Here is a 17,123-nt window from a genome sequence, read left to right as displayed (position 1 = left end):
TTTGTGCAAGACCGCTAGCTGTGTGGCTGTGACGTAAGAGGGTGCTGTCCGCCCATAGTTTGTCCTGTGGCCGAAGCCATTTTTAGGGAGCTCCCAAGTGAAGAGAGCTCTGTGCTTTTTATGTGTCATCAGTTTGTCTTCCGCCTCAAAAATAAGTATATTCATCTTTAATGGATGTAGTAGGGTGGGTTACCATCACAACGATATCTGGCCAGGAGCTGCCCTCCAGTATATGCCTCTTGTCAGTCATTGGAGATGTATGCTGCTCGTTCCTGTCACTCACCCACGGACAAATCTGCCCCAAAACCACTCTACCGCTGGAAGTTTCTGATTCTTATTCAACTTAGCAAACAATATGAGGCTTTTGTATTTAATTCAAGCATTTTCACATTTTATTCAAATGTAAAGCTTTCACAGTTTTATTAATTTACCTTTTAAGAGCTGTAGATGTCTTTGCTTTCACCAGTGTTTCCATAACACAACTCAGGACCTATCAACGGTTACATTTAAAACAAATCTCTATTTGTTTATGATCTACTTAAATCCAGGTGTCTTGTTGCTTATTAATCCATACTTCCTCTACCAGTTCTTTTAGTTTTCTTTATTTGTTAAAATTAGTTCTTTTTCAATCTAAAAACATTCTCGCATCATGTTGGTAAATCGTTTCCAAAAACCACTCAATGTCATGACCCATTTTACCTAATTCTAGTGTAATATCTAGAATTAGATGCAATGTTTTAACTCAACTAAATCTATTGTGGAACAAAACAATGTATATTTTTCTTAATAAATGCCCTTTTCCCTACTGACAATACCGTGCGTATATCTTAGGGGTGTGTGTGTGTGTCTGTGTGTGTGTGTGTGTGTGTGTGTGTATTTTTTTATATATATATATATATATATATATATATATACACACACATACATATATATATATAAATTTGTATCTTTTTGTGGCCGCAGTACAGTGCAATACTACAGTACTGTGCAAAAGTCTTAGAACTTTTGATATATATAAAAGTCTTAGGACTCTTACAAATATAGAGCTTTAAGGCTCCTAAGAGTTTCGCACAGTACTGTAGTATTGCACTGTACTGCGGCCACAAAAAGATACAAATTCCATGACATGAATGATGATAGAGCTGATTTTGAAATGGGTCTCTATTGTGCACTGAGAGAGGGAAGGGGGCAGGGTGAGAGGAATCATGGTTGGGAAAGGGGGAAGGGAGAGGAGAGGGAGCGGGAAGTATCAGAGAGACATTCTATAATGATCAATAAGCCAGTTGTTTGGAATCAAATGACCTTGCCTGGTGTCTCAGGGCTGGGTGTGTCTGCATCCATGCCAAGCCCTGCTCCTGGCAGTCCTTCTCTGCTTCCTGTCCCACACCCCTCCCCACGGTGCTCCACCCTCGCCATTCCCAACATCCATTCCTCCTGCCAGATTTACAAACTTGCTCTGTACTCCATGTTCACAAATAAAGACTTTTGCACAGTACTATATCAGTTTGCAATTTTACCCTCCCACGCCGTTGCACAAGCCCTAACTGACAATGTGCAATGTGATTGTCTCTGATGTCCATGTCTCCTTCTCCGCTTGGTACCTCACCAACTCCAACGTTAAATCCTCTGCAAGCCTCAGCTGATCAGATCACTTGTGACTGGTGATGTTCATATATATCTTGCCTGTTTTTCTTCAGCTGTGGAAACCCACTGACTAACCCCCCGCGCCTCTGATTCCAGGATTGCAACAAGTTGCTTGTTCTCTCTCTTCAAGAGTAGAAACCATTCAGTTTCTACTCTTGGAAATACCCCGAAAGAACCCCCTACATCCTACCTTCAAAAGGTTTCTGAAATCCTCCTCATTGCAGTCTCCTACCTTTTTCTTTCTCTGTGCTTCCATCTGACTGCCCGCAGGTGAGATGAGTACTGTACAAGTAGTTACTGGTAAATTCTTTCCTTCTGCTTAGCTATTTATTAATAAAGGAAATACCTTATTGATTTTTGCAGTTGCTGGAATAGAATTTAATAATTCTGCCTCCAATATAATTGCAACTGTTAGAACGGTGACCTGGAAATAGAATATTGAAGCCAAAAGCTGGTGTTGGCTCTTTGTCAGAACTCTTGTTATCAAGCAATCAGTGTAACGCCTCAGTCACTGTGTAGACAGCTGCGGGATTTTAAATTGATTAAATAAGTTGCAAACTGTATAAATATCACATGGAATTGTAAGACCCAGGGGCACTCTGAAGTAAAACGACCAGTGCCATACTTGAGATTTTAATGTCTAATTGCTTAAGGATAAAAGGAAATTTGTGTGCCAGAAATGGAGGCAAGGAAAACAACTGAAGCTTGAGTAGACATTGGGGGGAAGAAAAGACTTGCAAACAAACACCCACGGCAGAGGTTTGGATGAGGGAAGACAGACTTTGTTTTGCTCTGTATTTAGTGAGGAAATTATCACTGGGGCGATTTTACAGCGGAACAGTAACACTATTAAAACTGCGGTAAAGTGATGATTAAAGTGTGGTCCCTAATTGATGCTTTGCATTATTGTGTTAGAATTTACCACTGTCTGGAAGCTAAGTGCATGGACAATTATTCGTGGAACAGATAGTTAGTTCAGTACTATTGGTGATGATTGTTTACTGCTTGTTAGCTGAGTAGTTAGCCTGGAGCTTTTCTCATCCATTTACCTCGTTACCACCCTTTAGTTCTGAACTAGGAAGCAATGCAAGGATCTGAATGTGAGGGGCGGAAGTAAAAAGAATTTCATTCTATTAGCTTCTAGACCAGTCCATTTTTAGGTGTTGTCCACAAGTATCTGCCTACTGTGCTCAAGATTCATTTGAGACCTATGCAGAAATGCACAGGTAACAGAATCAGAATCGGGTTAAGAGTCTTGGCCAGAAACATTGATTGTTTACTCTTAAACAAGAGAAGATTTACAGATTTGGAAAGTAATACACACAAGATGCTGAAGGAACCCAGCAGACCAGGCGGCATCTATGGAAAAGAATAAACAGTCACCATTTCAGGCCGAGGCCCTTCATGGGGACTGTTTACTCATTTCCATAGATGCTGCCTGACCTGCTGAGTTCCTCCAGCGTTTTGTGTGTATTGCCTTGGATTTCCAGCATCTGCAGATTTTCTCTTTTTTCAGAATAATTATCACCTTAAATGACATAAAACCTGATGTTTTGCAGCAGTGCAGATGGTGCATTTTAATTGCATGAGTGTACTAGAGGGTATAATCACGTGCAAATGCTTCTAAATAAAAATAACGGCTCTTTAATGCAATCCTGGTGAAGATGCATAACAATACATGCTGACATTTTTCCAAGTAGAGTTGAACACCCATTCTAATGGCTGTAATAATAGGCATACAATCAAAGCTTGAAAACTTTTAACACCAGTTAAATGCCAGTGGTATACTGGTGTACATTTGAAAGGTGATAAGTAAGTGTTGAAGATGTGCATCTAAATGTGCAAGAAATAGTTGATTGGGATATGACCCAACAGATTGCATAAGGAAGAAACACGATGAATTAATTTGGACTAACATATTTCACTTTGTGTAAGAAACTTGGCTGTCGAAACGCCTTAGCAGTTCATTAACCACAGTATTTTTAGAAGCAGTTTTCATATTGATGTGATAGTTTTGATTCACTCCTCTTATTCACTCCCTTGTGACACAGCTTTTGCCCAAGGATTGTCAGCAAGTTTTGTGCAGATTCTCGATACATAAAATAATCAGTATAATATAGTAATTATTTCTTTTGCTTTCTTGCTTTCTTGCCCTTTGCTTTCAATAAATCCCCTTTATTTTCTGATCTGATGGAGTTTTTATGCTTGTTTCTCCACCTGAAACCAAGAAACCAAATTACTATAGTTGAGAGCTCTAGTTGTAAAAGCTTTGCTATAGTTCATTTACGACGCCTGCCCCTACTTCTCAGCCAAAGAATGTACTTTTAAGTCAAAAGGCCTTAAGTTACTGGCATTCTTGAACGAATTGATAGATTTCCAACCATGCATTGAAGGGAGTTGGCACTGGATCTCCCTGCTTCTGCTTGCATGTGGTGGCAGGCTCAGATTTAGAATTTTATAGGGAAATCCAGACCCAAACACATACTGGGGAATATTTATGTGAAAAGATTCTGATGTACAATGGATCCATATGCTGTTTTCTTTCTTTGGCACTATGAGACTGAACGATGATTTATGTTTTGGAATGAAATGTATAGATTAGATTAGGTTATGAGGACACGCAGTCCTCTTTTATTGTCATTTAGTAATGCATGCATTAAGAAATGTGCACGGCATCCTACTTACAAATACGATATAATTTCACCCGAGAGCTGCGTACGCTGCGTCATACCGCCATCTTTTCCTCCCGCCGAGCATTAACAAGCATTTCTGGGTTCTCTTCCATCACTCCAACCAGGAAATCCGTTCACGCACTTCAAGGTATGAGCCAAACTTGTAGGGTGTCCTCATTCACCGGGCATCATGAATTTTGAAGTGTTGGATCACGTTGTCTCGAGTGTGATTATCGCTGGGACAATTTGTTCTTTCCAGTCCAGTCATGCTCTGTTTCCCCTAGCTTACCTTTCTACATTCACCTCTGTGTCATTCTGGCACCTTCAGTGGATCTGCATGGGAAATAGAAATGATAATAAAACAGAGAACCATTATTGGGAGATCAGTAACCTTGTGCCAGGCACAGGAAACAACTTTCTTTATTTCCTTCTCATCCAGGAGATGGTATTGGGAAAAGAAAAACAAGGTGGGTGGCACGTTAGTGTAGTGGTTAGCACAACGCTTTACAGTACCAGTGATTTGGGTTCAAATCCCGCTGCTGCCTGTAAGGAGTTTGTATGTTCTCTCCGTGACAGTGTGGGTCTCTTCCCACAGTCCAAATACGAGAGGTGATTGATAAGTTCTTGGCCTAAGGTAGAAGAAGTCAATTTTAGAAAACCTAGCACATTTGTTTTTTAACATAGTCCCCTCCTACATGTACACACTTAGTCCAACAGTCGCGGAGCATACGGATCCCTTCTTTGTAGAAGTGGTCCACAGTGGGGGCGATTGATAAGTTTGTGGCCTAAGGTAGAAGATGAGTTATTAACTTCAAACTTTCTGCATTATCACTCAAAGAGTTGAACTGCACGTGCATGTAATGAGAGTGTCTTGGACCTCCAGGTGGTCCACAGCAAGGGGTGATTCATAAGTTCATGGCCTAAGGTAGAAGGAGATGAGTTATACAGCTCTAGTTACATGCACGTGCAGTTCAACTCTTTGAGTGAAAATGCAGTAAGTTTGAAGTTAATAACTCATTTCCTTCTATCTGAGGCCACGAACTTATCAATCACCCCTGCTGTGGACCACTTCTGGGGGTCCAAGACACCGACTTCTACAAAGAAGGGATCCGTATGCTCCATGACCGCTGGACTAAGTGTGTAAATGTAGGAAAAATAAATGTGCTAGGTTTTCTAAAATTGAGTCCTTCTACCGTAGGCCACGAACTTATCAATCACCCCTGGTATGTACCAGTTGGTAGGTTAATTGATCATTGTAAATTGTCCCGTGATTAGGTTGGGGTTTAAATCGGGGGTTGCTGGGTCGCACAGCTAGAAGGCCTGGGAGAGCCTAGACTGTGCCATATCTCAATAAAATTTTTTAAAATTACAACACAGATTACACTCAGGATGTGTAACTGCTATACTTTCACCACCCAAGACCACCACACTCCTCTGGCTTTGACTCTCAACATCATTCTTGTATCTCAAGTATTCCCACGTTATCCTGACCGCCATCACAACACAGGCTTTGACCTAGAACTATGGCTTGGCTCACCTCACCTCACCTCACCTTTGGAGCCCTTCCTTCCCCTGTCTCCTTCCACTCAGTACAGAAGAGCGGGCAAAACATTATCAGTTCTAAAGGAATGTCCGTAGAATTGCACTGCGGGCTCTGAGACTCGGGGACAGCTAAAGTTTACAACCTGCAAGCTGGTGTCTTCGGTATTCTTCCACGATGCTCACGTTTTTTGGGGCGTGAGTTTCTAAACCATGTTAATTGTATTGTATCCCAGTATATCAGCAAGGATAAAATTAATTAGCATTTTGTCTTCCTCATGCTTCACTGCAAAAATAATTGTTCTCTTTTTGTTTTGTTTAGCCATATATTGGCAGATTAGGCATCCCTCACGGACCATCGGGAGAAAAAGTTGCTGTTGTTACAGTTGACAACTGCGACACCGCAGTTTCCGTGCGATTCGGAAGTCATATTGGAAATTATTCATGTGCTGCTCAGGGGACACAGATTGGCTCCAAAAAGTAAGATAAAATACTTGTGTACTTCTAAGCTATTTTATAATTCTGGTTGAATAGGCTTTTAAAATTCCGTCTTATTAAATACTACAAAAATGAAGCCAAGTATAATTTAATTGTTAAAATTGGTAGTAGCCTTATTCAGTTTTGCATTCTGCTCCATCCGTGATGCTGTAGGAATGGCTAATTATAAGATATAGGAGCAGAGTGAGGCCATTAAGCCCATCGAGCCTGCTCTGCCATTCAATCATGCTTGGCTTATTTCCCAACCAGCGACTATTCAACTGACTGGGACGGGCTGCTAACTTATTCTGAGTTTTCCCTGATTCCAGTTTGCATATTTTCTGTCCTTGGATAGTGAGACCTAACTAGCTGATCTGAAAGTTTGATGGCCAAGCAGACTATTTTGACCCTTGTATTCTACTCTCTGATTTTTAGTTTAAGGGTTACAAAAATATTCTCCAAATAAAATCCACAATATTTTCCTCCAAATTCACTTCACAAAAAGGTTTAACCAAAGCTGCTTGCGTATTTATATCCCCCCCCCACCCCCAATGCCTGTTTGTGTGAAGAGAACAGGAACAGGTATTTTGAGAATGAAGAAAACCAGAGCCAAGCATGGTATTGTTCTTTTCAAATGATAATACAAACAGTCCCTGCTAGGGCAATGTAGATAACCCAACAGTGATCAATGAAGCTTGGTTATTAAATGTTCCTCTCTCCTTGGTCTGAGCTGCTAAGATCAACTTTACTGGATCCACTGGTGTTTCAGCTGAGATCAGCTAACATTGTGCAGACTCACAAATCAACCTTCATATCTTTTTGTCTCTTTGGCCGCCTGCCACATCCAGTAGGTTGACGTGAGTGTTATTATTCACAGGATGGCATTCAGACAGCTTCCACATTCCATCCTCAGTCCTTGTCTCTCCAAAGCAACATTACTTTGGCCTCGCATTGATAGTCAACTAAGAAGAAGGGCCAGAATTTTTGGACCCTCAGCCTATTCCACCACACAAAGTCATGACTGATTGGTGGCCCGGCTCCATATATAAGCCTTAACAATTTTCATCAGTCACAGATGTAAAATTTATAACTAAAACAACATTGACTACAATTTTCTGAAAAGAGATCTAAAGTTCTGTCTTCTCTTTTCATAGTGGAACACTTCCTGCCTGTACTCTGGGCTGTCATTTTGGGCTATGTTCCCTAGCAATAATTTCTCTCCATTTCCCAGATCAGTTTCTTTTAATACCTTCAATTAATTTTTTTTTAAATTGCAGGCAAATGTAACACTAGTCTATGTAATCCTCCTCTTAATTTAGCCCTGGGTGATCAGGCAAGAAAATTAGTTTTTCTGGTGTGTCAGAAGAGCAACACTGTGACTCAAAGGCACCTGTCAGAACTCTGGAAAGAGACTACTTTGTGGCTTCCGCACATTAACGTGCAATAGTAGACATTTGTACAACAGCTCCCTATACTGATTGCATATTGTACTAACACACACAAAATGCTGGAGGAACTCAGCAGGTCAGGCAGCATCTATGGAAAAGGCGTTTCGGGCCAAGACCCTTCATAAAGGACTGGAAAAAAGAGACAAGAAGTCAGAGGAAGAAGGTGGGGGGAGGGTGGAAGAAGTACAAGGTAGCAGGTGAGAGGCAGTGGGGTGAAGTAAAGAGCTGGGAAGTCAATTGCTGGAAGAGATACCGGGCTGGAGAAGGGGGAATCTGATAGGAGAGGGCAGAAGGCTATGGAAGAAAGGAAAGGTGGAGGAGCACCAGAGTTTCAGTGGAAATGTTGACTGTTTACTCTTTTCCGTAAATGCTTCCTGGCCTGCTGAGTTCCTCCAGCACTTTGTGTGTATTACATTAATTTCTACCATCGGCAGATTTTCTCTTGTTTGATGTGTTGTACTATTCTGCCATTCCGATAGAAGAAGGGCAGATTGTTTGAACTCAGTCTATTCCACCACACAAAGTTGTGACAGATTAGACTGTCTATATCCCTATACTACCAACACTATACTGGTTTGTTAAGGCTGTCATTGCCTTGGAACATAGTGGGGATAAACGCCTACGACCTATTAAAGGCTCCCAATGGCATGCATCTCAAAAAGCCTTTGACTATCAAGTCCAGCTCCTGGCCTTCACATGTGGCTTAGCTACTGGGCCCAGTGGAACTGTTTCTACTGCCAGGAGAAGGGACAAAAGCAGGTTACTGGAGGCAGTTGGGGCTCACTGGCTGTGACTGGCATCTCACCTAGAAGAGGGAAAACTCTAATCTCAAACCTCTGCTGCCTTATGACTATACCCACTCATTGGAGGGCTTTGGGAGTAAACCCTGAGGAAAAATCTGGAGCTGGAGTCCCTGAGGCAGTCTTACGTTGAGTTCAATGCTGACTGGCAACTCCTGCGATGCCGCTGGTGTCAAACTGTATCGGTCCTTGCAGTTCCTTTGGATTCATCAGCTGTGTGGAGAGGTAGAGCCTGCTGCACGGGCAATAACTTGCTCTCCATGTCATACTGCCCTGGCTTACGTATCACGTAGACAGCTGGGACACAATGGTTGACCCCAACCAGTGAAGTGTCTCGGCTACCATTCCAAATGCCTAAAAATCACACGAGAGAAATATTTTTAAATTACGAATACAAGTGTTGTATTATTTGATTTTTTTGCCTCTTATGTTTTGTAATATTGTTTCAATACAAAAAATGAGAGACATCTTGGGAATCAAAGTTGGCGGTGAAAACAATAATTTCAGATATGCAGATGACACTGTGTTAATTGCAAGTACGGAGGAAGAACTACAAAACTTAACTGATATAATTGTTGAAGAAAGTGCGAAAATAGGTCTATCTATCAATTGCAAAAAGACAATGTGTGGTGATATCCAAAAAGAAGGAGAATCCTATCTGCAGGCTGAGAATAAACGAGAAAGACATAAAACAATTACAGAACTTTTGCTACTTAGGAAGCTGGGTGACATCAAAAGAAGAATAGGGATGGCAAAAGACACCTTTACGAGGATGTAGAGTACACTGACCAATACTAAGCTAGGCATGACAACCCACCTCAGAGTACTGAAATGTTACGTTTATCCAGTTATGTTATATGGCTCAGAATGTTGGACAATATCTAGTAACATGAGGAAATGAATTGAAGCAGCAGAGATGTGGTTTTTGAGGAGGATACAAAGAATATCATGGACAAAACGAATATCTAACGAGGATGTCATAAACAGAGCAAACACAAAAAGAGAAATAATGTATGAGATCATGAAAAGGCAACATAACTTCATTGGACATGTGATTAGGAAAGAGAAGTTAAAAAGCACGGTAATCATGGGAAAAATTGAAGGGAAGAAAGCAAGAGGAAGACAAAGACAAATGATGATGGAGACAGCAGGCAGAGAATTGGAAATGAATACCAATGAATTGACCCACTTGACCTGAAACAGGAGTGTGTGGGCCATGGCAGTCAAAGCTCAAACTGGGCATGGCACCTGATGATAATGATGATGATTATTTGATTGCATTATTTTAAATTGACTTTGGTTGTCCGTGAAACTCTGTATTCTCAGTATTTTAGCCTAACTTCAAAGCTGTGTTCTTCACCAACAAAGAAGAATTTGTGTTCCTTTCATCTTCTTCAGGTCTTTGGACTTAACTGGGCCTTTATTACTTGGAGGCGTCCCAAACCTTCCTGAAGACTTCCCTGTGCGCAATCGTGAATTTGTGGGATGTATGAGGAACTTGTCCATCGACAATAAGCAGCTGGATATGGCGAGTTTTATAGCAAATAATGGCACACTTGCAGGTAAGTAATGAGAACTTTTTGCAAAAGTGCCCCTGTGTGAAATAATGGTGAGGAGAAATGGATCTAGCCATGAATGTATGGTGTCAGCCACCTTACTGTATGACTGGTATTAATCATGTTTTTATGGCTACATTGTGTAACGTTGAAGGTTTATTAACCATCTCAATAATTTAAGTCCTGAATGAGCTTATTATTCTCCGTAATGTTTATGTATTTGTCGGATGTGGTCTTCACAGGAAAGCCCATTCAGTGAAGTGGTGGTAAAGTACCTTCTTGAACTAGAATCATAGAAAAATGCAGCACAGTAACAGGCCCTTTGGCCCATCTAGTCCATGCCAAAACCATTTAAACTGCCTACTCCCAACAACTGCACCCAGACCATAGCCCTACCATCCACGTGCCTATCCAAACTTTGCTTAAACGTTGAAACTGAGCTCACAATCACCACTTGTGCTGGCAGCTCGTTCCACATTCTCATGACCCTCTGAGTGGAGAAGTTTCCCCTCATGTTCCTCTTAAACTTTTCAACTTTCACCCTTACCCAATAACCTCTGGTTGTCGTCCCACTCAACCTCAGTGGGGAAAGCCTGCTTGGATCTACCCTGTCTATACCCCTACTGCAGAGAACTTATTCTCACAGAGCTGCAGGACTTCAGGGTTTTCATCCACATGGCTGTTCAGAATTAATGTTTCATATCAACAGGGGTTTCCCAGTACCTTTGGCTTTTATGTCAGATTTTGTTTTTAAATTTGATTCTGAGGGCCTTACCAGTTCTTTGGTAATTCTTGTATTCTTTTGGGTCATAGTTACTCCCTGTTACACTGCTGGCATTTAGGGCAGCAATGAAGGTCCTTCATCTCTGTCTGTCCTTGGCCATCTTCTCTATTGTGCCCCAGATGTGGTTCAGGGTCCTCATTTCGGCCTCTCCGGTATGGCACCAAGTTTGTCTCCCACATTTCTTCTGCCTTCAGGGGTCTAACGAAATGCTGCCTTGATGATGGAGTTGGCCTCTCTTATGTTTCACAAATTATTCTTACCACTGTTTATAGAATATGAACAACTTGGATATCTTACATAATTTGCACGTATCCACAATCTCACCCTAAAAGTGCTGAGTGAATCTTGTTCACCCTTGTTGGAAAGATGTGATAAATGGCTGCCAAATAAGAGGAGAGGCTCAGAATGGAGTTACTGGTGAAAAAGGAAGAGAGATTGAAAGTAATGCCTTTATTTGATTGCAGGGTGTCCAGCTAAGAAGAACTTCTGTGACGTAAATGTATGTCAGAATGGTGGACAGTGTGTGAATAAGTGGAATACGTATAGTTGCCAATGTCCCTTGCGATTTGGTGGCAAGAACTGTGAGCAAGGTGAGTGACTTAATCCGCTATGGGTAAAAAGAGGCTTCCTTTGGATTGATGCAAACCTCAGATCTAATTTAACCCACTGAGTTTATACAAACAATTTCCGCAATATCTAAACACAAGAAAGTCTGCAGATGCTGGAAATCCAAAGCAACACACACACAGTGCTGGAGGAACTCAGCAGGTCAGGCAGCATCTATAGAAAAGAATGAACAGTGAATGTTTCATGACAAGATCCTTTCTCAGTACTGAAGAGAAGGGGAAGGACACCAGAATTTTAAAAAAGTGGGGAGAGGCGAAGGAGGAAAGCTAGAAGGTGAGAGGTGAAGCCAGGTGGGTGAGAAAGGTAAAGGGCTGGAGAGGAAGGAATCTGATTGGAGAGGAGAATGGACCATAGGAAAAAGGGAAGGAGGAGGGGACCCAGGGAAAAGTGATGGGTAGGTGAGATGAGGTATGAGGCCAGGGTGGGGAATAGAAAAAGAGGGGAGGGTGAGTGAATTTTTTTTTACTGGAAGGAGAAATCGATATTCATGCCATCTGGTTGGAGGCTACCCAGACAGAATATAAGATGTTGCTCCTCCACCCTGAGGGTAGCCTCATCCTGGCACATGAGGAAGACATGGACCGACATGTTGGAACAGGGTTGGGAATTGGAATTAAAATGGTTGGCCACTGGGAAGTTCTGTTTTTAGCAGATGGAATGGATGTGTTCGACAAAGCGGTCCTCCTATTTACGACCAATCTCGCCAATGTAGAGAGGGCTGCCTCAGGCGTACTGGACAGATAGACGACCCCAGCAGATTCGCAGGTGAAATGTTGCCCCACCTGGAAGGACTGCTTGGTGCCCTGAATGGAGACAATTGGGAAGGTGTAGCACTTTGGCTACTTTCAGGGATAAGTGCTGGGATGGAGATTAGTGGGGAGGAACAAATGGACAAGGGAATCACAGAGGGAGCGATCCCTGCGGAAACCCAGGGAGAGGGGAGGAAAGGTGAAGATTTGTTTAGTGGTAGGATCCCTTTGGAGGTGGCAGAAATTGCGGAGGATGATGTGTTGGATGTGGAGGCTGATGGGGAGGCAGTTAAGGAGAAGAGGAACTTGATTACTATTAAGGCGGTTGGAAGATGGGTTGAGCACAGATATTGGGGAAATGGAGGAGATGCAGGTGAAGGCAGCATCAACAGTGGAGTAAGGGAAACCCTGTTCGTGAAGAAGGAGGACATCTCTAATGTCCTGGAAAGGAAAGCCTTATCCTGAGAACAGATACGGTGGTGGCAAAGGAACTTAGAAAAGGGAACAGCATCATTACAGGAAACAGGGTGGGAGAGGTTAGTCAAGATAATTGTGGGAATTGGTAGGTTGGTAAAAGATGTCGGTTGGCAGTTTGTCTCCAGAGATGGAGACAGAGAGACTAAGAAAGGGGAGGGAGATGTCAGAGATGGACCAATTGAATTTAAGGGCGGGGTGAAAGTAAGAGGTAAATTTGATGAAATTGATGAGTTCAGCATGGGTGCATGAAGCAGCACCCATACAGTCATCAATGCAGTGGAGAGAGAGTTATGGAGCATCACTTTGGAAGGCTTGGAACATGGACTGTTCTACGTAGCAGATGAAAAGGCAGGCATAGCTGGGGCCCACATGGATGCCCATGGCTGCCCCTGGAGTCTGGAGAAAGTGGGAGGAGCCGAAGGAAAAGTTGTTAAGGGTGAGCACCAGTTCTGCTGGACAAAGGATGGTGGCAGTGGAGGGGAACTGGTTGGTTCTTTTATTGAGAAATAAATATCTCGTCTGTTACTGATCTGGTGACTGCACAGAGGAGAATTGGCTGTGCCGTGCTGATCCTTTGACTGTTTATGGCTCTAATAAGTTGACCTATTCAGTGACTCTTGCTCCGAATGAACTACCCAAACCATATATTGCTTGTGGCTTTATGAGCAGTAACATTTGTAAATTGATCAGTCAAAACACTGATCCACTTTGGAGGAGCACAGTGACATAGCTAGTAGAGGGACTGGCTCACAGTCACGATCACTCAGGCTTAATCCTCACCACCAGTGTTGTTAGAGTGGAGTTTGCACGACCATGGTTTGGGTTTCCAATGGGTGCTCCGGTTTTCTCCTCACACCCCAAAGAACTACTGGTTGGTAAGTTAATTGACAGCTGTAAATTGCCCCGAGTTATAGACGAGTAGTAGATTGTGGGGGGAGTTATCAGGGATGTGGAGAGAATTATGCATCAAGTGTAAATCAATACTTGAATGTTGATGTGAAGCTAATGGACCAAAAAGCTCATTTCTGACATCTGCAATCTTGTGGAGCTAAACCAAATATGGTTAACGGAGTTTTTTAAAAGTATTCAGCCCCAACCCTTAGTTCACCTAAAAGAGGCATTCTGATCAATTTAACTGAGAATTTCTATTGGTGAATCTCAAGCTCCTTTTCTTTTCCCCCCACAGTGGAGCCCACAAACAGGGGAAATTGTAAAGCATGAAAAACTGAAGTGTCAGCAGTGCAAATGCGTTCATCCCCCTTTTCTCAGTACTTGGTTGACCCACCTCTCACAGCTATTATAGTCTGTAGTCTTTTTGGATAAGTCTCCATTAGCCTTGCACAATGTGATGGAGCAAGCTTTGCCCATTTCTCCTTGAAAATTGCTCAAGCTGTTCCAGGTTAGTTGGGGAGCAGCGGTAATCAGCAATCTTGAGATGTCAGATTGGGTTAACGTCAGAACTTTGACTGCGCCATTCGAAGACATCAGTTTTCTTCATTTGAAGCCACTCCGTGCTTGCTCTGGCCATGTTCTTTGCATCATTGTCCTGCTGAAAGATAAACTTCCTCCCCATTTTAAGCTTTCTGGCAGAGGCTAGCAGGTTTTTAGCAGCATTCATCTTCCCATCAATCTTGACCAGACTCCCAGTCCTGCTGCTGGTGGAGATGGCATCATCCCCATAGCATGATGCCATCTCCACCATACCTTACAGTAGAGATGCTGTTACCTGGCTGATGCTCAGTATTCAATTTGCGCCACATGTACCACTTAGTGTTGAGGCCATCCAACCACAAGACTTTCTTTACATCTTTACCAAATCCTCCAAGTGTCACTTTGCAAAGTCTTTGCAAGCAAGGATATGCTTTTTTTTCAGTCAGGGCTTCTTCCTTATCACGCTTCCATAAATATGCTTTTTATCCAAGGCCTTAGAGATTGTGGAGCCGTGAACCTCATCTCCAGTTGCAGCCATTGACTTCTGCAGCTCACTCAGAGTGACTTTTGGTGTCACAGTTGCCTCTGTTACAAGTGCTACTCTTCCTGGGCAACTAAGTTTAGTGGGGCAGCTTGATGTAGGCAGTGTGGCTGTAGATGCATATCTTTTCCACTTTTCCACAATGGACTGCATTGAGCTCTGGGTTATGTTGAGATGGTCTTGTACACTTCCCCCAGATTTATGCTTCTCTATTAGCATTTCACTGACTTGTCTTGAATGCTCTTTTGTCTTCATTTTGGTTTGGTCTGTTGAAAATCTACCATCCTGTTGGACTTGCTAGAGAGAGGGGGTATTCATTCAGGTGATCCTCCAAATTTCTACATCAACGGATCCGGTGAGTTGGTCAGGTATTGCACCTGTGGAAAGTTAACATAATAACTACAAAGGGGATGAATGCTTTTATCAGCCTCACAATTCTGGTTTTTAATTTTTAGTAAATTGTTAACGTTTTGGAATTTTTTCTTTTGATTTGACGTGATGTGCAATGTTTTGTCGGTTAACTCAAAAAATCGTACTTCAATATCTTTTATAAATGAGACAGTAAAATGTGAAAATAGTTCTGGTGGCTGAATATCCTTTCAAGGCACTATAGCTCCACAAAGATCCTTGTGTGTAGATTACATGTACGATTACAAACCCTGTTGTTTATACACTAAATCCTGAAATGTACCCTCCAAGACAAACAGGATCAAATTGTTTTAGCTGCTTGCATGAGGTTAACTTACAAACTTGGAACATTGAAATTTAAAGCCTTTGTGAAAGATATAGACATTTAAAGCAATTCCAAAAACAAAAATATCCTTTTGTCAGAATACTTAATCAATTTCGGTGTAAACACAAAATAATCAGCAGTTGCTGGGGTCAAAGCAACACTCACAACACGCTGCAGGAACTCAGCAGGTCGGACAGCATCCATGGAAAAGATCGGTCGACGTTTCAGGCCGGAACCCTTCGTCAGGACTGTAGAGGAAGGGGGCAGGGGCCCTATAAAGAAGGTGGGGGAGGGTGGGAAGGAGAAGGCTGGTAGGTTCCAGGTGAAAAACCAGTAAGGGGAAAGATAAAGGGGTGGGGGAGGGGAAGCAGGGAGGTGATAGGCAGGAAAGGTGAAGAAGGAAGACCCAGACCCGCTACCACAGCCACGTCTCCTTCCTGGGAATGTGTACCCATTGTGTTTTCCCCTATTCCTTCTTCACCCTTCCTGCCTATCACCTCCCCGCTTCCCCTCCCTCACCCCTTTATCTTTCCCCTTACTGGTTTTTCACCTGGAACCTATCAGCCTTCTCCTTCCCACCCTCCCCCCACCTTCTTTATAGGGCCTCTGCCCCTTCCCTCTACAGTCCTGACGAAGGGTTCGGGCCCGAAATGTCAACCGATTTTTCCCACGGATGCTGCCCGACCTGCTGATTTCTGTGTAAAATGTCTTTTACATTGGTAGGTTGATCTTGTCAAACAGTCAACACAGCTGCTGTTGAATATTCAATTAGTGAGAATGCCATCTCTAATTTTAGCAGTTTGCTCATAAACCTCTGTGTATTATGTTGTCATGATGTAGATGTTCCACAGTTAGTGCTTGTCTTCAATTTAAAGTTGATAAGGAAGTTGTACCCTTTTGCACCTGTCTTTTTTTATTCACAAATCACAAAGGTTCTTAAAGGATGGAAAATTGGCCAATGGTTATACCTCTGTCTAAAAAAAGAGTCAGGATAGAACCAGTAACCACAGACCAGTCAGATGAACCACAAAGTACATAAAGTTTTAAAAACAGCAATTTGCAACTTAATTAGCAGCCACTGGGCAAATGTGGGATGATTGGAGAAAGCCATCATCAGTTTTTAGAGGCAAATTGTGTTTGACGAACTTGACAGAATTTTTTGATGAAGTAATAAGAGATGGCAAATGAAGGAAATACTTTTGATACGCAAAAAGACATCTAATAAATTGCCACATATAATAATTCATACTAATAAAAGCTGTAAATTGCAATAAGAAGGATATATAAAAATATTTTAAATTAGTGCAAAAAGAGAGGGAAAAATACTGTGGAACTGTTCATGAAAGCTTGTGGAGGGGGGAAGAAGCTATCCTTGAAATGTTGAATGTGAGTTTTCAGGCTCCTGTACCTCCTCCCTGGTGGTAGCAATGAGAAGGGGGCATGTCCTGGATGATGGGGGTCCTTAATATGGATAGATAGAAACAGTGCCATTTATCAGATACCAAGAAATATTGGACATGGAATAATTCAAAATAAGGCTGGATGAAAGAATTTGCAGGACAGTGGGGAGGAAGAATGGAATGAGACCTGTTCAATTTATGTAGAGCCCTTTCAGGTATAGTGGAGCCGATAGCCTCCTCTTTTC

At 42.3% G+C, this 17,123-nt stretch overlaps 1 protein-coding gene across 4 annotated transcripts in view; it reads left to right on the top strand.

Moving 5' to 3' along the window:
- The window catches only part of celsr1a (cadherin EGF LAG seven-pass G-type receptor 1a), a 369,401-nt gene that overhangs the window by 262,204 nt on the left and 90,074 nt on the right, over positions 1 to 17,123 (top strand). For all 4 annotated transcript variants that reach the window (XM_063072573.1, XM_063072570.1, XM_063072574.1 and 1 more), the window contains exons 7-9: positions 6,178 to 6,335; positions 9,979 to 10,142; positions 11,385 to 11,510. In XM_063072573.1, the coding sequence (XP_062928643.1) occupies positions 6,178 to 6,335; positions 9,979 to 10,142; positions 11,385 to 11,510 (448 nt within the window). The remainder of the gene's footprint in view (positions 1 to 6,177; positions 6,336 to 9,978; positions 10,143 to 11,384; positions 11,511 to 17,123) is intronic.

Source organism: Mobula hypostoma, chromosome 20, assembly GCF_963921235.1.
Source record: "Mobula hypostoma chromosome 20, sMobHyp1.1, whole genome shotgun sequence".
Taxonomy (NCBI): Eukaryota; Metazoa; Chordata; class Chondrichthyes; order Myliobatiformes; family Myliobatidae; genus Mobula; species Mobula hypostoma.
The sequence above is the reverse complement of the archived record's forward strand: the minus strand, read 5'-3'. Positions and strand labels throughout refer to the sequence as shown.